Source organism: Pongo abelii, chromosome 1, assembly GCF_028885655.2.
Source record: "Pongo abelii isolate AG06213 chromosome 1, NHGRI_mPonAbe1-v2.0_pri, whole genome shotgun sequence".
Taxonomy (NCBI): domain Eukaryota; kingdom Metazoa; phylum Chordata; class Mammalia; order Primates; family Hominidae; genus Pongo; species Pongo abelii.
In genome coordinates, this window is record NC_071985.2 from 88,329,714 (window position 1) to 88,351,741 (window position 22,028).

Genomic DNA, 22,028 nt, shown 5'->3' on the forward strand with positions numbered 1-22,028 from the left:
TCTTGAAGAATCCTACAGAATTATAGTTTCCTATAGGACAACTTTTTGCATGGTTTTATTTATAGAACAATTGCTGAAAAGGAGGCTAATAATTTCAATTCACTCTGAAGTCCAAATATCAATGTAGTAGAAAGGTAGCCTAGTATATGTTTTAATTACTTTACACTTGAAAGGATTAGACTAATCTGTGCTTGCCAACTATTATTAATTATATAAAATATTATTAAACTAGTAAAATATTTTCAAGTGGTCACAAAGTAATCACCAAATAACATTTACCTTACTTATTCTTTTATTCAACAAACATATACCTATCAAATTCAAATGACTGTATTATGTTATACTGCTCCCAATGAATCTTTCCAACCTTATAGTGTAGGAATAAAATGGTATAAAATCTATCTTAAATTTTGGAGTCCCAAATATTTTCAATCCTTGCACATCTGTCTTTAATACTGAATTAACAATATAATTAATTAGAAGATATTTTATACAATGTATGTAAATCTTGGCTCTGCTATATAGTGGTTGTGCAAATGGTATGAATTACTTTCTTGAGGCATTATCTATAAAAAATAAAGAGAATAAAGGTTGAGTATCCCTAATCCAAAAATCTGAAATCCAAATTGCTCCAAAAATAAAGAGAATAAAGGTTGAGTATCCCTAATCCAAAAATCTGAAATCCAAATTGCTCCAAAATCTAAAACCTTTTGAGTGTTGACATGATGCCGCAAGTGGAAAATCCACACCTGACCCTTTATTTTCTGATGGTTCAATGTATATTAACTTTGTTTCATTAGCAAAATTGTTAAAAATTGTGTATAAAGGCCGGGCGCGGTGGCTCACGCCTGTAATCCCAGCACTTTGGGAGGCCGAGGTGGGTGGATCACGAGGTCAGGACATCGAAACCATCCTGGCCAACACGGTGAAACCCCGTCTCTACTAAAAATACAAAAAATTAGCCAGGCATGGTGGCAGGTGCCTGTAGTCCCAGCTACTCGGGAGGCTGAGGCAGGAGAATGGCGTGAACCCGGGAGGTGGAGCTTGCAGTGAGCTGAGATCGCACCACTGCATTCCAACCCAGGCGAGAGAGCGAGACTCCGTCTCAAAAAAAAAATTGTGTATAAAATTACCTTCAGACTGTGTATATAAAGTATATCTGAAACATAAATGATAAATTTCATGTCTAGACTTGGGTCCCATCCCCAGGATATCTCCTTATGTATATGCAAATATTCCACAATCTGAAACAATCCAAAATCTGAAATAATTCTGGTCCCATGCATTTTGTCCTTCTTATCTTTCCTTTTTGACCAATGGATTCATACCACATGATCTCAAGCATTTGAATAAAGAACAGTTAACCTGCACTTAACTGGCAGCTCAGCATGACATGAGTTAATGTAAATGAAAGTGCCTCATCTTTCAAGGTTTCCTACACCAGGTACTGTTCCAGGGGCTGGGGATATGGTGGTAAGCGGTGAACATAACAAACAAGATTCCATCCTCACAGAAGAGGAGAAGCTCGATAAGCTGACTGAGGAGATACAGGAGAAAACCTAGACAAGTCATGGTATCATGAAAGCCTAGAAAATAACATATTTCAAGAAAGAAGGGATGTCAAAAATGTACAGGAGGGGACTGACTGGAAAGGAGCATGAGGGAATTTTTTGAAGTAGTGACAACATTTATATCTTGGTTGAAATGGTGGCTTCACAATGGTTTACTTTTGTCAAATTCATTACATTGTATACAAAAAATTGGTGAATTTTATTGTAGTACATTATACCTAAATAAGTCTAATTTTTAAAAATGTAAATGTCATGAAAGACAGTAAAAAGGGTAGGAGCTTTTCTAGATTAAAGGAAGCCAAAGAGGTATGATGAGTGTGTGTAATGTATAATCTTTGGAACATATATTTAAAAAGTTATAAAGCATATTTTGGGGGAAAATGAAGAGATTTGAATATATGCTATACATTGAACTCTACTGTATCCATGTTAAACTTTTTTTGGTATCATTTTATTGTGGTTATGTAAGAGAGAGTCCTTTCTATAGCAGATGTATTTTCAAATATTTAGGGGTAAAGCATCATGTTATCTGCAATTCACTCTCAAATAGGTTTTAAAATCTGGTGAGTGTACATAGATAGATATAAAACAAATATAGAAAAATGTTAACAATTGGTGGTATCTAGTTAAGGGTCTCTAGATATCTACTGCACTCATCTGTCAACTTTTCTATAGATTTGAAATTTTTAAAAATAAGAAGTGGGTGGACTAAAAAAAAGAGGGAATAGTTAGCTGTGTCAAATACTGTTGAGAGGTCAAGTAAGATGACCATGGAGACATGACCTTTGACTTGGCGAGGTATTTGTCATTGACTTCTGTTTTGCAAGAGCATTTCAGTGGAGTGGAAGGGCAAGAGCATTTCATGAAGTGAAATGGCAAAAGCTTGGTAAGGGTGAAAAGAAGACAGAATCAGAGGTAAGGAAGTAGAAGCAGTGAGTGTAAGTCTTTTGAGAGTTCTGCGCTAAAGGGTAACAGAGAAATAGGATGTGAAGTCAAAGAAGTCTCCCTACACCAGAGGTAACAGTAATATTAAGACATTTTGGGCTAGGTGCAGTGGCTCATGTCTGTAATCCTAGCACTTTGGGAGGCTGAGGCAGGAGGATCACTTGAGCCTAGGAGTTCAAGATCAGCCTGGGCAACATAGGGAGACTCTGTCTCTACAAATAATTTAAAAATTAGCTGGGAGTGGAATGTGCCTGTGTTCAGGAGCTGCTCGGGAGGCTGAAGTGGGAGAACTGCTTGAGCCCAGGAGGTGGAGGCTGGAGTGAGCCATGGGTCACGCCATTGTACCCCAGCCTAGGCAACAGAATGAGTCCCTCCCTCGAGAAAAAAAAAAAAAAAAGACATTTGTATGCTGATGGGAATGACCCAGTAGAGAAGAAGAAACTGTATAAAAGAGGAATGGTATAAATGCAGAGTAAAGTATTTGAGCACTGTGAGAAGTGCTAGAAGTCAGGGTCCAAAAGGAAGAAATTACCTTAGAAGCTGGCGATGATGTCTTAAGGACAATGGCAATGATGATTATTGCAGTAAAACAGCAGCTAACCCCAAAATAGTCAGGCACTATTTAAAGCTTTTTTACTCATTTCATTCTCACATCAACTCTTAGAGGAAGGTATTACTAATATCTTCTTTTACAGATGAGGAATCTGAGGTACAGAAAAGTTAATTAACTTGCCCAATGATACATATCTAGCAAGTAGCAAAGCTGGGATTTAGAACCCAATGGAAGAGACTTTTCTTTCAGTGCAACAAGAGGGAAGGCAGAGTTTGTGGGTGTAGATGCAGCTGGGCCAGTGGTAGTGGAAACATGATGTAGCTCTTGCATGATGACATCTATTTTCTCAGTGTAGTATTTGGTGAGTTCATCAGCTGAGGGGGTGGGGAGAGAGGATGTTGGAATTTTGACAAGAGAAGGTGAGAAATTCTTTTTTCAGAGAGAGGGAAAGTGAATTTATTAGTAATGACTGGCATATTAAATATCCCTTTGAAATTAATGGTCATAAATTTGAAGTGAATCTACTCGTTCTCACTGAACGATACTTTCTAGCAATTTTCAGCTGCTTGAGAGCAGGCATAGAGAGAAGAGCTGGGTTTACCTAGAGAGCAGTTTTTCCAAGAAAGTGGGACCTAAGAAAGGAGCCAGGAAGTAAGGGGTGTTCACAAGAGAGTGGTGACAGTACAGGACCATGGAATTTAAGCTGGGTAAGGAGGAATGTATGGCCATTAAGGATGTGATGGACACAGAAAAGAAGTGGCAGGGTCAAAGGACTGTAGACTTGTGAGATAAGAGAGTAGCTGGAGTGTGAGTTTTAAAGTAAGAGAGTAAGTAACAGTCAGAGAATGTCAGAGAGTGGGATGCCTGAAAAGGAGATTTCAAAGGGAGTGCTGCTGTTGATGATGATAAGGTCTAGATTATGATCATATGGATGGGAGGCTGAGGTGGCGCGGAATAAAAGATGACTGGATCAAAAAAGGCTAGAGTACTAATGACTCCTCTATGGGGATGCTGAAGTTAGACAGCAGGATGACAAAGGCAGTGGAGGAGTCGTCAGTGAAGGTAGAGTAGACGACAGCAACAAATAAGGGTTAGAGGAGTAAAGTGTGATGTGACAGATTTGCAAGATGTTAAGGGGACTGAAGGAGAAATAATTTGAAAGTTGTAGTGGGAAGCAAGGATACCATCTGCCCTGGTGCAGACTTTGAGGTACATGAGGAAGGGGAAAAAATCAGGCTCTAATTTAAGAAGTATCCTCAGAGCAAGACTGTTCAGAGAAAAGGCTGAGGATGTAGCATGGTACTTGAAACACGGTATATATTCAATCAATATTTCTTGACTTTGAATTTTAATTTTTTAATAGGACTTATCCTAAAAAGGGAAGTTTTTAAAAAGACTATTTACAAAGAGTCTGAAACAGATTAAAAAGACAATGATCCTCTAATGACTGGATTTTTCCAAATCCATGAAAGGCTCCTCTTCAAAAATCAGTCACCTGGCCAAGATAAACATAGTCAAACAGCATCTTGTTGGTTTTGGCTTAATATAAATGATAGCTCACTGTTACAAAATAAGACCAGGCATTCTCTTGCATAAGAACCCAATATCAGAAGAACAAAATTAAGTGAATTCTGCCTTGATAAAGCTTAGAAAATAGCCTTTCTGAGCATAAGCTGACCCCTTGGTCTATTCTAGTTTAGGCAGAGAAACTTAGGTACCTATAGATTAAGAATAAGTGAGACTTCCTAAATACATTCTTTGGAATGTAATAAAATGCACTTTGGAATATATTCTTCTTCAGGTAGTAAATGATTATTCCATGAGTAACTTCAGAGGTATATCTTTACTGAGGAAAGAGATGATCTTCTCAATGTTACTGTTTTTCTTAAACTTATTCTGAATGTCTTTGTAAGGCTAAGTAAATATTGTAATTTTTATGCTTTAACAAAAAGCCCATTTATGTTTATGTCTATGAAGTTACTTCCTAAGCATTTCTAATAAGCTGTCTATATACAGCTCATGAAATTCTAAGGTCCTCTATGGTCTTAAAATGTATGATGAATACTACTTTTCCCCTAAAGGCTAAATTTTATTGAAACTTATCTGGAATCCCCCCAAAATTCTAGTGTTTTGTTTTATAATTGTATTTGAAGGTTTCAACTGCAGGTTGAACTGGTTCAACTGCAGGTTAGTTTAAAGGGCTTTTCGTTTTCATCTTCTTCATATACTGAGGTTTTTGCTACCAGACAGAAAATTTACTAGTACCTACATTATGTGAGATACACAAACTTGAAAAAGATGGCCAACTCTCCGATTTTCAATATAACGTGTCAGAGAAAGCAATTAGTCAATAACATACACTGTGCTCATTTATAATCCACAACTGGTAATGGAAGTGAGTTATTTCTCTTCTCCATGAAGAATCAAGCTGGAAGTAATCTCTTTTCACTAGATTTCTTAGTACCTCACATATTACTTATGTGACTTTCTCTTTGGAGTACAGTGATTTTTGTGCTTGTCTTTTTTTTTCTTCTAAACTATAAGCAGGTATATTATGCCTTAACATCTGTGCATTATATTATTTGTATTTTGCTTAATGTCCAGGGCTAGTAATATAACAAAATGCAATAGTAATACTATCAGTGTCAAACTCATCAGTATTATCAATTAAACATAAATAGGCATCTGTGGCATGGTCTAGGATGATATCAACATTTAGGTAACACAGGTAACTGCTTTGAGTTCCAAAAATCTAATTTACAAATTCACTGTCAGAACACAGCAGGGGCTTCTTACACTACATTTATGACTAGAAGGGTCCCGGACGCAAGTCTGTAGAGCAGTCAAGACGCTAGCTTTTCCAATTTTGTAAGTAAAAGAAAGCTAATTTTTCTTTTAGGGATGTAGCAATTTTTTAAAAAAGAATAATGGATTTTAAAAATAATAAAACAGTGGAAAAATGTTTCAGAAATAATGTACGGATATATACTCATTTAACTGAACATTTTAAATGTCTTTGAACTAATGAAGAGAATCTTGGTTAAACAAAGAAATCTCATATTGTTCATAAACCAGAATTTCAACTTACCATTTATGTTTATTGCTGGTAACACAATTGACATTTTTGGTCTTGTGGTCTTGTTATGGGTGGTAGCTGGTAACAGCAGGTGGTCCTAAAATTAACAAAGAACAATCTGTTATATATAACAATTGGCTTAGTCCTAGAACAGGCCAAATTCAGGGCTTCTAAGAGGCCAATATTTCATTGGGATGATGAAAAATTATAGTTTTTATTTGAAGTTGGCTTAATTAACAACAAACCATCTTAGAATCATTCATTCATTAATGTAATACACATTTACAGAGTGTCTACCGTTGACAGGCACTATGCAGTGATCTTGGAAAACTCGTAGGTTTTTACAACACATATGCTATAGCACACTATAAAGAATACTGGTCAAGCAGTCAAGACAAGGAATTTTAGTTATAATTCTGCCACTAAATAGCTGTATAATCTGGACAAGACTACATATCCTTTCTGTGTTTCAGTTTCCAGTCCTGTAAAATGATGGGGGCTAGACTAGATAATGTCACAAGATACTGAGAGTATCTAGCCCCTAAACAGTCATTTTCAAACTTTTTTTTTAAAGGCAATAAACTCTTTTTCCCATCAAAATTCTTATCCCAGCAATTTTCTATCTGTAGAAGAAAGAAACTATCAACATGTAGAAGAAAAATTCTGAATGAAGCAGGGCCAAGGCCTAGAGCCTTGCCTGCTTAGCCTCCTCTTCTCCCTTTGAAGGGACCACAGCATTAGACATTTATTTGCAAGTGACAGGTGCATGCTAAAGAAGATGTACAGTTTTTGCCCTTAAAAAGCATACAGTTTGGTAGAAGAGTTAAAGAATTATAAATACATGCCTAGCACAATTGTATAGTCCTACATTGTGCAGGGCATCCGAGGTTTCTAATTTCCAGCACACAAGTACTAAAATAAGCCAAGAGAAGCTTGGCTTCAGAAAAGGCAGAGTGTAAGTGTTTTGAAAAATGTATATACATCTGTAGGCATTCTAAGGCTGATTATAAATGACTTATGACTTTGATATTAACTACTGTTTTCAATAACTCCTCTTCTTCCTAGCAAAAACATATGAACTGTCACAGAAAAAAGAAAAAAAAGTATATTAGTATTTCCATTTAAGGGAGTATGGTTAAACTGGAGATAAAACTAAACCTAAGTTTGATGCATTTTGCTTTCTTTTCTTGTTCCTGTGTTCATTGTTTCACCATTCATTCAACAAACTTACTATATGAAATAACTCATCAAAAAGTAGGGTCTGATACGGCTGAGAGCAATAAAAATTCAACACAACTTCAAAGTTCAAAGTTGATACGATTATGAAGTGTGATTATCAGCAAAACTAAGAAAAAAAATCTAAAAAGTGAAAAACAAATTGAAATTGATATACATGAACACAACTGTGTAGAAAACATTTCCAGTAACTGCTTGTATCTTGTGTAATTCAAGGCAACATTTCCATGAGAACATGTTTTTAAAAATTGGGGAGGAGAGAGAAGATGAGTAAATTCTGTTAGAATTCCAGCATTGCAGCAAGGGAATGTTTTGTTTTGTTTTTTTAAATGCATTGTTAGACACAAAGATCACACATTTCTGAGTAAGATAACATTATAACTAAGAAAAAACAGAATTTGCTGATCTTCAAGCCATGAAAGTTATACATAGCTTAATTCCTATCATTAAAATACTGCTTCAGGGTCTCTAAATTGAATGTGAAAACAAACCAAAAAACTTGCAAGCCCCAAATTAAGGCTATTGTAAAAATAAACAAACTTAGATTCCACTGGTCATGGGTTAAGGTCAGGCTCAGACTTAATTCTGAGTTTCCTGCTAAGATATAGATGCCATACTAATTGTTGTTTTTAAACATGATCTTCTGAACACAATGTCTCCTACTTTTTCTTTTCACTAAATTTCTAACAAACTAGTTACTTTTGCAGCAGAAAGCTAAAAACTAGGTATGATTTATGAAAAAGAAGAATCACATCTTGCATGCATACAAATTATTACAGTTAACCTGCCTTGTCTCTAATTATTAAAGGTTTGCAAACTAGGGTAACAGTTTTTAAGTACTTGTTTACCAAGAGGCCCAAAAATCAGACTGCAGGGAACCAAAGCTGGTATACTACCAACTCTAACAGTACATATCTTATAATAAAAGTAAGTATCTATACAGTATATAATATATATATTTTATCTATCTTATCTATATATCTGGGACAATGTAGTTACTTCATTGAATATTTACCTCCACTTCCTCAAAATAAATGTTTCTTGAACCTCACAACAATGAATCCCGAATCATTACTTTCTGTGTTCATCTTACTCTTTTTTAGATCATTAATACTGTGAGTCACATTTTCAGAAACAAAGGAGCTGTAATCACTCAATAAATATTTACTGGCCTCTTACTGTCTTTTTTTTTTTTTTTTTTTTTTGAGATGGAGTCTTGCTCTGTCACCCAGGCTGGAGTGTAGTGGCACGATCTCCACTCACTGCAAGCTCCGCCTCCCAAGTTCATGCCATTCTCCTGCCTCAGCCTGCAGAGTAGCTGGGACTACAGGCGCCCGCCACCACGCCCGGCTAATTTTTTGTATTTTTAGTAGAGACGGGGTTTCACCATGTTAGCCAGGATGGTCTCCATCTCCTGACCTCGTGATCCACCCACCTCGGCCTCCCAAAGTGCTGAGATTACAGGTGTGAGCCACCGTGACCGGCCCTTAAAAAAAATTTACTGAGCACAGTGTCCTGTCATGTATTCAGCACTGTGCTACAGAGGATATTTTCTCTTAAAGAATATAAATCCAAGTTTTTATTTTGTTGGGGAAACTGAATTGTGGCAGAAACAGCCTTTTTTTCTTACTCAATATATGCTCTCCTTTCTCTATAACATTAAAATAGCAACAGGACTTGTGATATTTAGTTGGGCACAAGGCCACCCAGAATAAAGACTATATTTCCTAGCCTCCTTTGCAACCAAATAAGGCTACACGGTCTGGTCAATGGACTGTAAGAAGAAATGGCAACTTCTTCAAGGTGGTAATGGTGGAAGGCTTCCCTCCTCCTTCCCTTTCTCCTTCTTGCTAGCTAGAAGGCAGATATGACTGCTAGAGCTGGAGTAGCCGTCTTTGTTCCATGAGACAGAAGCTGCAAGTTGAGGATTATGGAGCAAGAAGACAGAAGGAGACAGGGATCCTGATGATTAAGTAGCTATCATTAGATCTCTGAAACTTATACATGAGACAGAAATAAACTTATAATTTATCTAAGCCACTATTATTTTGGATTTTCTGTCACTCAAACCTAAACCTAAACCAAATTACTAAATTATAAATTTGTGAAACAGTTCTAAAGGTATTTGGTCAAGAAGAATCTCCATAATGGTTAATCAAGGACAGGATTGTTATTTTTTAACAGCATAGAAACCATATTTATAATTTAGTCTTCTTGATATCGCACCCCCTTTTACTTAAATACTTATTAAGGAACTAGTGAAGGAAATTCAATTCTGGAGGTACAATTTGATGAATTTGTACTTCTTTCCCTCCAATTAAATAGTTTAAAATAACCCAACTGTGACAAAAATGAAACTACTTAAAAATAAAAAGGATAGTAGAATAAGAATGTTGCCATAGAAAGAAATATATTTTGGCACTGTCACTCAAAACTATGTCATTAATTTTAAGACATCTTCGAATGGACTCCTGAAATGTCTTTATCAGGCTTTCCGTAGGGCTTAGATACCATAGGATTTCCTCTGGAATGAAATCGTATGGACAAATATTATAATCAATGTATAATGTTACTCTTATTCCCAGAAAAAGTTAGAGAAACATGGGGGTGGGGGGGAAACACCAAAACATTTCACCATGAAAGTAAAGCATCAGTTTTCTAATGTTATGCAATACTGTACATGAGAAAATATGCTACTTTCATATAGTTCTCCCAATTCCCTCTTCCAAGCAATTTGTTAGAAACCAACAAAATATTAGTGCATAACACAGCCTTCAAAGTTATGTTTCTTCTCTTTTTAAGAAAACAAAAGCATTGGAGACTGGCTTATCAAAAGAAAAGGACCACATTTTGCTCCACTGAAATTAATTATGGTAACTCACAATAAAATTCAGGCCCTACTGAGAGTTATCAAATGTTGATTCTACATATCCATGTAGAGTACAAACTGATTAAATGACCCTTCCCATTCCCCCTATACAACTCACTGACTGGTGCCCATAGCACAGGGAACATTCACGACTAGTTGAGTTGTGTCTTTTTTCAAGACTACTTTCATTAATTGTATTAGTATAATTGTGTAATAAAATATTACATAAACTAATAGTGTGAAAAGAGAGCAAAAATATAAAAATAAGTTTTAAAATGTTCTCTCCTTGCAAAGAAACTGTAAAAATCATAATAGTCTGCCCTCAGATTGCTTAACAAGTACCTTTAAGTTCTTATTCCAATTTATAGCAACTGTAACCAATACTGGAAATTATGGTTGCTGAATCGTGAGTATAGTTTATGCAAGAATGGCAACATGGAACTCTGAAGAGTGGATTTGGACTCAAAGAAAAGAAATTTGCCCTACATACAAAACTAGCCAATGAGTGCACATTAATATAATCAAATGAAATAAAGATACGTATCTTTTTAAAAAATTATTTTAGCCAGTATTGTTTATTAACAGACTATCTACTAGTAGCCATTATATAGATAAGATGGCTTCTACTGTATTAGAAAACTCTGGCTCAAGGTTGGAGCCCTTTATCTTTAATAGAAAGGAATGTATTTCTATCATAATTTCCCCTAGAAATGAAGGAAACTCAGGCTGCACTTGTGACACTGAGCAGCTTTCACACGGATCAACACAGAACTCTATTAGGGAAAAAGTTTTGCATAGCAGACCAATAGTAACACCAGCCTCTTAACATTTTATATTTGGCCCATATCCACTGGATTCCAGAGATGGGGTTGGTTTTCCAATATAGGAAACTGTTAAAAGCAGATCAAAAATAAAAATAGCACCTAGCCTTATTTCAAAAACAGCTTTGTATTAAATTTTCTCTAACCTATGTCCCTGTCCTAGAGAGCTTTTGTTTTCTATCACTCTATTTCATATCTTTCAAGCTGTCAAAGAAGTTGAAGAACATGTTAACCCTCAAAAATTAGAGCCAAAGCTTCAACTAGAAGTAGGCCTTTCAAAGTTATTTATCTAAATTCACATTTTGCACTAGTGTTGTTTTCTAGTAGTTATAGTAATTCCTGATCAAAAACCAAATGTGCTCATTCATTAAAGCAATGGCAATTTGGGAATTTGAAATCATAAAAATATACAGACACACATCGTGACATGTCGTGAAAATAAAAATTACAAAAAAACAAAATTAGGGGTGGTAAAATTAAGTAGAATGTAATCATTTAAAGTCTATTAAAATATCTATGATACAGGGCTTCTCAGCATAGTAAAAACATAAGCAAAGTATATTAGTCACCCCAAAACTAGAAATAGTTCATATAAATAGCTAATATGAATGCTGTATTTGTGCCACTAATGTATGCAATAAAACTACAGACCCATAAAAGGAAATATAAAGCTTGCATCTGTACCATTAGTATGCATGTCAGCCAGAAGAATAAATCAAAACTATTAGTGTACAACAGATGGCCCAAGAATGAGCCAAGGTTTACGCTTTGACAAGGGGAAACTTTTGACACTTAATACAAATCTGATAATGCTGGCAAGGTCATCAGAGGAAAAATGAGCTTGAAATCCTAATAAGTACAAATTGAAGTTTTAATTTAAGATATACTTTTCATGTCAAACTCTGTAGGATGTCCCCCACAAACTGCCCAACTAACCCTGCCTCCCCTTTTATTAACACCAAAAAGTATTAGGTTGGACCATAAAAAAACTGTCATTTTTGTGAGTCAAATATCAGTAATTTCATAAGGTTCAATCTAGGACTGATATATGCCTCCCTTTTTGAAAACCAGAATTAATTTTGAGTTTCTTGGTCAAAATGGTTTCTTGTAAATACTTTCCTAAGGATAAGACAGTAGCATCCAAAATCATTCTTCTCTTTTGATGAAAGTTTCAGGAAAAAATGTTTCTAAACCAGGTCAGGATTGATCTCCCTAGGGAAAGCTCTTAGACAAAATGTTGGTTACATGCTTTGGACAGGTATAGGACCAGGAAGTCTCTGCCCATGTGCTTCATATTACTTCATTCAATAACTTGAGTTGGCTGGGCGCAGTGGCTCACACCTATAATCCTAGCACTTTGGGAAGCCGAGGCGGGTGGATCATGAGGTCAGGAGATCAAGCCCATCCTGGCTAACATGGTGAAACTCCGTCTCTAATAAAAATACAAAAAAAATTAGCCAGGCGTGGTGGCAGGCGCCTGTAGTCCCAGCTACTCAGGAGGCTGAGGCAGGAGAATGGCGTGAACCTGGGAGGCTGAGCTTGCAGTGAGCCGAGATCGCTGCCACTGCACTCCAGCCTGGGCGACAGGGCGAAACTCCGTCTCAAAAAAAAAACCAAAAAAAACAAAAAACAAAACAACAACAACAACAAAAACACTTGAGTTAATCAAAGTTCAAAACTTTGTTAGCTATAATAGAGAGCCTTTTCAAAAACTGGGAAGTATATGATTTAGGAAAATAAGTTAGGGCCTCTGAAACTTATTAGCAATTGTAATTTATTGAGTGCCAACAGGACAGCAATCCAAAAAAAAGTCTTCTTAAGGAAAAAGATCAAACACTAAATGCATAAAGAGTTTAACCATTTGGGAGTTTGTCATATATAATGTTTACAAGATGTTTCATTTTAGAAAATTCACTTTACTCAGGACTACTGGTAGGAAGTGAATTTCCTGAAGATTACATTGCCTCCTACAGGTGTGCTACCAAAGCAGACCACAGGGGGTCAGGTAGGAGGGTCTATGGCTACAGCAAATTGAGTCAACAAGTTTCCTGAGAAAAGTTATTAGGAAACACTTCAAGCAAAAAGCTAAACATAGATACATAAGAGAATCATTATACTTTTTGTTGAAAAAAAGAGGGAACATGTTGGGTTGAGACAAAAAATATATATTTTTTTAACCCAGCAGAATCTCAAAGTTACCTCAAATGCCACTTGTGTTTGTGTAGACAGCACAGCAGGGTGGGAAGGGAACACAGGGAGATATACTAGCCAACTCTTTCATATCAATGACTCTACAAATTTCTGGAAGGGGAGAAAAAAAGGGGTTTCATGTAATTTATATTTCTAAAGTTATCTCTCCTTGCATGAGCCTCAGTGTCTAGCTATTCCTCCAGCCTTCACTCCAGATCTTGATCCTTTTCAAAGCAATTTTGATGTTGGCTTCACATAAAGAAATATGGAGGACTATAAAATGCCCTAAAGCACATTTTAGGAAAGACTAGTCTTAACAAGGCAAACTACAAAGTGGAATAAGAAATTTTAATCATAATATGCTTTATATACTTCAGTAAACAAATTTTCTCTCAGGATCTTGGGTTAACAAAATAGCCAAACTCAACACTTGCTTGCATTAGAAGCTGAGCTTTATTGCCAGCTGCAATCCTAGTTAAAGATGGAGGTATGATACTATATAAAGCTGTTCCACAATCTAGAAGAGTTCACTTTTCATATCACATAGGGTGTACTTTCTAAAGCCTACCAGTTTTCTTTCATCATAAATAGAACAGTAAGTTCTCAGTTTCCATTCAGTTTTGTGTATGTGTTTCTTTTTTTTTGTTTTGTTTTGTTTTGTTTTATACAGTCTCATTCTGTCGCTCAGGCTGGAGTACAGTAGCACAATCTCGGCTCACTGCAACCTCTGCCTCCTGGGTTCAAGTGATTCTCCTGCCTCAGCCTCCTGAGTAGCTAGGATTACACACACCCGCCACCATGCCCAGCTAATTTTTGTATTTTTAGTAGAGACAGCGTTTCACTATGTTGGCCAGGCTGGTCTCGAACTCCTGACCTCAGGTGATCCATCCACCTTAGCCTCCCAAAGTGCTGAGATTATATGCGTGAGTCACTGTGCCTGGCTTCCATTCAGTTTTAAAGTGCATTTTTAAGGTATAATGCATTTGTAGGAAACACAATTTTTAAATTGGTCAAGTATTGTTCTAAAAAGGATTTCATTTAAATTTCAGGTGGTAACAGCTTAAAAGTCAAACTGGGGTATAATAGTATAGAATAGTATAATAGTATTAAGTTCTGTACTAACTATGTATCTTTCAGAAAGCATTTAATCATAGGAAGCTGGGATCGGAAGCAAAAACAGTGCCAATAGTAGGTCCTTCTAAAACAGAAGTTCTTAACAAAAGATACATATCGGAATCACCTGCAGGATTTTATAATATAAATACCCACATTCCTCAATTCTTGAAAAACAATTTCTTACATGGTAAGTCTGAGGTGGGCCAGAATTTTTCACTTTTAACAAGTATCCCTGGTGATTCTGATGCAGATAGTTCCAGGACTCTGCATTCACAAACACTGGCCAGAGTGGCACAGACAGAGATTAAAAGGATGGACTCTGGAGCTAGACTGCCTGGGTTTGAATTCTCCTTCCATCACCTGATTTCTAGCTGTAAGATATAGAGCAAGTTCCTTAATCTCTCTGTGTCCTTGTTTTCTCGTTAGTAAAATAGGGACAGTAACAACACCTATTGCACCGATTGTTTATAAAGATTAGACAAGTTAGTATTTCAACACTTATAAGTGTTCAATAATTTTTTTTTTTTAAAAAAAGGGACCAAAAAGTTTGAGGAGAGTGAAGTCCTTGAGGAAATGCAACAGTTAAATGCAACTGATACAGGAAATTTAGATTTGTTGTTTTAAGTTTATTCCCTCAACCACATAGTTGAGAGCCATTGTTCCACTACTGAATGAAATAAAGGATGACAGGCACACATAACCAATCCAAACTCTTTAGCCTAGAAATGAAATCTCTTTATAACTTGGTCCCTACTGATTTGGTCTCTCTCCATGATGATCTCACTTGTGTTTATTCCTTTTTATAAACATTAGCACTAACTGCCATAGATATTCTCTACCAATTCAACCAGGAAAAGAAGACACCCCTATATTTTATTTCCTTTAATATAAAAGATGACAGGGGGAAAATAATTGAAGCACAAGTATTCAAAGCCTCTACTCTATCCCTGTATCTTTTGTAAAGAGGTAAGTTTTTGTTTTTGTAAGTGCTGATTAATTGTGTGTGTGCTAGGGGCAAGGAAGAGGTGGAGAGCAGAGTTGGAAGAAACTAAATTAAATTAAATTAAATTAAAGTTTAATTAAAAGGTATGAGTTACCAGCAGAAAAAAAAAGGTCTGGAAGTTGGAAGGATGAAAAGAGATAGATAAAGAATCAGCTGTGGCCTTTGTAGATGCACACACCTTAACCTGCCCCCACTTCAGATCTTCATTCAAATGTCAATTTCTCAGTGAGGTCTTTCCTAGCCACCTTAGTTAAATTGTACACACACATTCCCACCAAACACACCTTCTTTCCTTTCTCTGCTTTACTTTTCTCTCTAACACCTATTATATATCTTTACCCTTTATAAATGAGCTCCATGAGCTCCAAAACAGCAGACATTTTCATCTGTTTTGTTCATTGGTGAATCCCCAGGATCTACTACAACCTTTCATATAGTAGGTATCCACAAACGATTTATAATGTAAACTAGCTAAAGGAGGACTATTATAATAGCTTTTTAACTAGTTTTTTTCCCTAAGGAGGCAAGAATCTCTAAGACCCTTTCAGGTCAAACTATTTTCAAGCCTTTTTGCACTTTGTTGAAATTTACTCTGTTGGTGAAAAAGCAAAGCCAAACCGCTAGGCCTTAGTATAAATCTATGTAGTGGCACCAAACTAGTCTAGTAGTCACTGTATTCTTCACCGCCACATACAGTAACAATGAATCAACCAACAAATGAATAAATGAATAAAATATTTTAAAGCCAATTTCAATTTAGAATATCCTTGTTGAAGCAGTAAAAATTATTAACATTCTCTGTGATGAAAGGGCAAGAACATAAAAAACTGTTTTGCTGCCTACTGAAGCATAATGGCTATCTCAAGAAAAAGCACTTGGGTGAATGATTTGCAAGCTGAACAACCCACTTTTTTCAATACCACTTTTACTTGAAATAATGGCGAATTATTGTTATTCAGGCATGGGTAACCCATTAAGCACTTTCTAAAAATGAAGTAAGCCTAATATTTCAAAGAAAACACTTGACAGTATTTGCAAATTATAAAATTTGGGATTTTGAGTGAAAATCCGAATTTCAGAAACCATGTATCTACCACCATGAGTATGACTTTCTTGATGTGATTCGTGGTGATATTAATGAATGTGATTTTTTGACATCGTATAATGAAATATGTTCATATTTGGAAGATCTGCCTAACTCTTAGTGAACCAATATCTTCCAAATGAGCAGTGAATGATGTTACAAAATCATGCATGGGTACAAGTTCCATTCAAACTGCAAGATAGATCAATGGATTTTTAATGTTACAGAGGGTAAAAGTATCACTGATAAGGCTTTAGATTCTATAGTGCAACTAATCTTTGAAGAAATTACCACTTGCTGAGTTCTTATGTAGTATCAAAACAGAATAATTCACAATTATTTGAAAAGGCTATTAAAATACTCCTTCCCTTTGCAACTACTTACCTGCATGAGGGTAGATTTTCTTCATATATTTCAACTAAAACAATATATTGCAACAGACTGAATACAGAAATATATAAGAATCTTGTTATCTTCCATTAAATCACATATTAAAAATCTGCAAAACTGTAAAACAGTGCTACTCTTCTCACTAATTTTTTTTTTTGCTTTGGGAGATATAATTATTTTCCATTAAAAATGTTATTTAAAATTTTAATTGGTTTATTTTTTTCAAATAAAACATTAAATACTTTAAACATTTCTTAATTTTTATTTCTACTAATGGCTAATGATATTGAGCACATTTTTATGTGCTATTGGCCATTTGTATATCTTACTTTGGAGCAATGTCTACTCAAGGGTTGAAAAACTAACTGGTTGGTTACTATGCTCATTATTGGGTGATGGGATCATTCATACCCTAAACCTCAGCATCACACAACATGCCAATGTAACAAACCTGCACATCTACCCCAAATCTAAAATAAAAGTTGAAATTATAAAAAAAGACTAGCCTTACAAATTACTACCAATAAATACATACAAATATTTCATATGTATGACAGACAGAAATATCTGCTTTATTATAGATAAGAATAATGTTTGTTGCTTAATATGACAGAAGAATGTGTAAGTGGGTAACACAGTGATCTATCTACTATAATTTTATATGTCATATGTCATATGTTTATATAACATCATAATGATGTTACTAAGATTATACTCAAAAAAGTATTCTCATATACATGTACTATCCTATATTTGAAAATACTTTTTTTAATCAAAGTTTTCATTTTTCAGTTTCACACAGCATTGCTTAATTATCTATTTCAAACGTAAAATTTTTAAATGTTCTTGTGTAACTGAAGATCATTAGTTTTGTACATAACTTACAGAATGAACATGTCTCAGCTAATGCATAAATGTATGTCATGATGTGTACATATGCAAAGCAAATAATTAGCATATACTATAACATTAAGGGGATACTTTTAATAAACTACTTTAATCAAGCTATTCTGACTTCATTTGTTGTCAATACTTTTAATCCTCTTTCTAAAAGTATAAGCAGAAATTATATTCATAAGTAACATTTTATTCTTCCTACCATACTGTTTGGTTTTTAGACTTCTAGTAATATAATACAATGATGTAGAGTTTAAATGCAAAAGATTATATTTGACTTAATGGCTTCTTATTGAAAATGTTAACTCCCAGCTCAGCAGTCTCGTAAAAATTGTTTCCTAAGAGGTCTCTTTTCATGTCATCTGTTAATTATTTATAAGCAAAAGTTGAGTACTATTCCTCACATCGTCCATAAATTCTTTAAGTGAAATGACATAAAGGAAACCAGTTTTACGATAGCCTAATTGATATAAACAAGAGTTACGTTCCTACAGCATATTTCTGGCTACAAAAACATCACCAAAGTTCTAAATAAAGGCCCCAAGCACTTCTAATATTAAATATTGAAATAAATGTGAGCTATACATTTAATAAAGACTAATAAAAACAAGTAAGATAATTTATGCAATTTTTGGTGAATCAGTAAGTGATGGCGGTCGTAGTGATGGTAGGTTAAGTCAATAAATGTTTGTGAAGCAAAAGTTATAAGGATGTGGGAGGAAACTGGAGAAAACCTGTGCAGACACACGGAGAAAACGTGAAAATTCCACACAGACAGTGGCCCCAGCTGGGAACTGATTTTTTTTCTCATCAATGTTATATTGAAATGAAGCTAAACAAAATGACATTCTTTGAGAAACTGCTGTGATCTGAGACGTTTCTTCAACTCTGGACAGGTGCCTAATAGAAGCATTGAAGTAAGCTGTGGAATATATAGGTCATAGGTTCAATAATTCTGTGCTTATCCCACAACGTAAAATGTAAAAAAATAGCAGAGAAAAATTTCCACCAATAAATATGCAAGACCCAGAGGAATAAGGCAGTGGAGTTTTGAGTTGACTACACTTACTCTATTTAAACTGTTTAAAATGTATGAAATAATTTTTACATGGAATGTTTTGTCTTTTATATTTACTACCAAATAAGACTTAATAAACTTAAGGGAAATTCTTTTAAATCATTTATCAAATGATCTAAATTTTACACATTTAAGAAACTAACTTTTTAAGTACCAAATCTGGAAGGGTAAATAAAAACATTATGTTCATGATCACAGAGAATCAGTTTTGAAAAGCAATTTTCAGGATTCTTCATTCTGATATACTAGACTTATTTCTCCCTAACTCTTGGTTAGAAAAGTAATAGAGAATTACTGAAGCTGTTAATAGGGTGACACAGTTGATTTCAAATAGGCTTGTAGAGTGTAAAGATTCAGTACAGATGTTTGGAATAACTTGCAGCTGTTGCAGGGTGAACAGGCTTAATGACATCCTGGGAATACTGAAGGAGAACTGCCTGGAGTACTTTAAAATATTTATATTATTGTGATATGAAAAAAATGTTTAATTAGAAGCCAGAAAACAGTGTAGAAACTTCATTGGCCTTTGTTTAATTCTGAATCAGATTTGTAGATGTCTCAACATTCTTACATATTCCTGGGTACACTTATCCACATATATCCTCTGTTGTAACAAAGTGCCTCCTCTAATAAGAAAGGGGAGAAACGATTTTCTTTAGTTTCATCCAGGTTTGGTTTAGCTCAATTTAATTCAGAATACTTTGGAATTTTACCATATGCAAAACACCATAATGGAAAAAGGGTGAATAAAAAACCCTACACTATTCTCAAGAAACTTATTTAGTGAGTATATACATAAAAATACAGAATACAGGCCTGGAACGGTGGCTCACACCTGTAATCCCAGCACCTTGGGAGGCCAAGGTGGGAGGATCACCTGAGGTCAGGAGTTCAAGACCAGCCTGGCCAATGTGGTGAAACCCTGTCTCTACTAAAAATACAAAAATTAGCTGGGCGTGGTGGCGTGCGCCTATAGTCCCAGCTACTTGGGAGGCTAAGGCAGGAGAATTGCTTGAACGCAGGAGGCGGAGGTTGCAGTGAGCTGAGATCACACCACTGTACTCCAGCCTGGGCTACAGACAGAGTGAGACTCTGTCTCCAAAAAAAAAAAAAAAAAAAAAAAAAAAACCACACACACACACAGAATACAATGAGTACTATATAACTATATCATGGGAATTCAATGAAATCATGGGGATTTAATTGAGTGTTCAAATATTGCTCCTTGAGAAAAAGCCTAACTGCCTATAGGTACTCTCAAGGCACCAGAGGTACATTATTCTTTCATCCAGATAAAAACACTGGGTAAATGTCTCAATATTCATGCTAAATCTACCCTCTATTCGGTTTATAAAGCACATGGAGCAGCCCTGAATTAGCGATACAGAATATTAGTACTCTAGTCTCTCACCAAAAGCCTGGATATGATATTTAAAAGGCTTGCATAAAGCACATGCTAGCCATCCATTCCTGTAAGCATTCTAAGTTCCAAGACCAAGTTGCACTGTAAGAAGGTTTGGCTCACAATGTTTAGCCTCTCTCTGAATGGCTTTTACTGAATTGTACATTATGATCCAGATGACAAATCAATAAAAATTTACTAGGAGTCAAAAAAATCTATACTTAATGGAAACCCACATCTCCAAAATATACCACAATAGCAGGTTTTGGCTCAACTCCAAGGATCATCTCAGTTACCTTAAAAATCTTAGTTCCAGAGCAGTGTTGTTTAATAGAAATATACTGTGAGGCATATAAGCAAGCCATATATATAACCTTAAAATTTCGGGCACACAAAATAAAAAACTAAAAGGAAACATATAAATTTAATTTTAATAATCTACTTTATTTAATGTATCCAAAATATTATCACTCAACATGTAAGCAACATAAACGTTATTAAAATATTTTACTTTTTCTTCACCCTAAGTCTTCAAAATCTGGTGTGTATTTTACACTTACAGCACATCTCAGTTAGGACTAGCTACATTTCAAGACTAGTGACTACTGTACTGACCAGTCCAGCTCCAAAAGATAAACTTCTTTTGGGAAATGACCCTTTCAGGCTTCCTCCCTAACAGAAAACTACAGCTCTTCTTCTTTCCCCTTTTATTCTGTAGGTTTTTTAGGAGCAGCAGCCATGACAAATCTATGTACCAGTTATTTGGTGCTGAAGGTTAGAAGGTAGGGGAGGAGTTGGCCAGTAGAATATTTTTATTTATTTTATTTTTTGAGACAGGGTCTCGCTCTGTTTCCCAGGCTGGAGTGCAATGGCACCTTGACTCACTGAAATCTCTGTTTCTCCAGGCTCAAGTGATCCACCCGCCCCCGCCTCAGCCTGTGAGTAGCTGGGACTACAGGTGCATGCCACCACGCCCGGCTAATTTTTTGTATTTTAGTAGAGATGGAGTTTCACCGTGTTGCCCAGGCTGGTCTCGAACTCCTGAGCTCAGGCAAGCCGCCCGCTTCAGCCTCCCAAAGTGCTAGGATTACAGGCGTGTGCCACCGAGCCTGGCTCTTTACATAATATTTAATTCAGTAAAAATATTATAGTCCATTCTGAGTTGGAAACATTTCAAGTTCTCTTACATTTTGCAGAAAAAAATAACACACAACTTGAAAGGGATGTTAATTTGTTGAAATTTTACTGGTTTGTGTATTTCTGAAAGAACTCTCTTCTAATGTAATTTTATTTACTGATTAGAACATAGTAAAGTGCAGTGAAAAGTGCACTAGACTGAAATGGAAGATGATTTGACTTCTAGACCTTGTTTTGTCACAGATGAGTTGTGTGCTGCCATAGATATCTCTGGGTCTAAATTTCTTCATCTATAAAATAAGGGGCTAAAAGTACACCTCTAAATCTCAAACATCTAAAGTGGAAACTATATATTTATTTAAGAAATTCTAAATACTTCACACTTTCAAAGCAATATTATGTTTCCAATATACTATTGCATAACTTTGTAAAAATGAGATTAAATAATAAAGCTAAAATAAATGGCCAAATTGTAAAAGGAATCTAATTTTATGGATAATAGGTTCAATTCCTGTTCATTTGCACCAGCTAGGTTTTCAGCAATAAGTAAAAATAACACAACATTCTCTATCAAAGAGAATTCGTTAAATTCAGTTTACTAGTGAAACATTTTAAATTTGAGTAACTGGGATTACTAAACGTCACTAATAAAATTCTGCT

At 35.4% G+C, this 22,028-nt stretch overlaps 1 protein-coding gene across 2 annotated transcripts in view; it reads right to left on the reverse strand.

Moving 5' to 3' along the window:
* The window catches only part of ATF6 (activating transcription factor 6), a 212,776-nt gene that overhangs the window by 44,451 nt on the left and 146,297 nt on the right, over window positions 1–22,028 (reverse strand). For both annotated transcript variants that reach the window (XM_054526488.2, XM_024251202.3), the window contains exon 15: window positions 6,158–6,242. In XM_054526488.2, coding sequence (XP_054382463.1) covers window positions 6,158–6,242 — 85 coding nt within the window. The remainder of the gene's footprint in view (window positions 1–6,157; window positions 6,243–22,028) is intronic.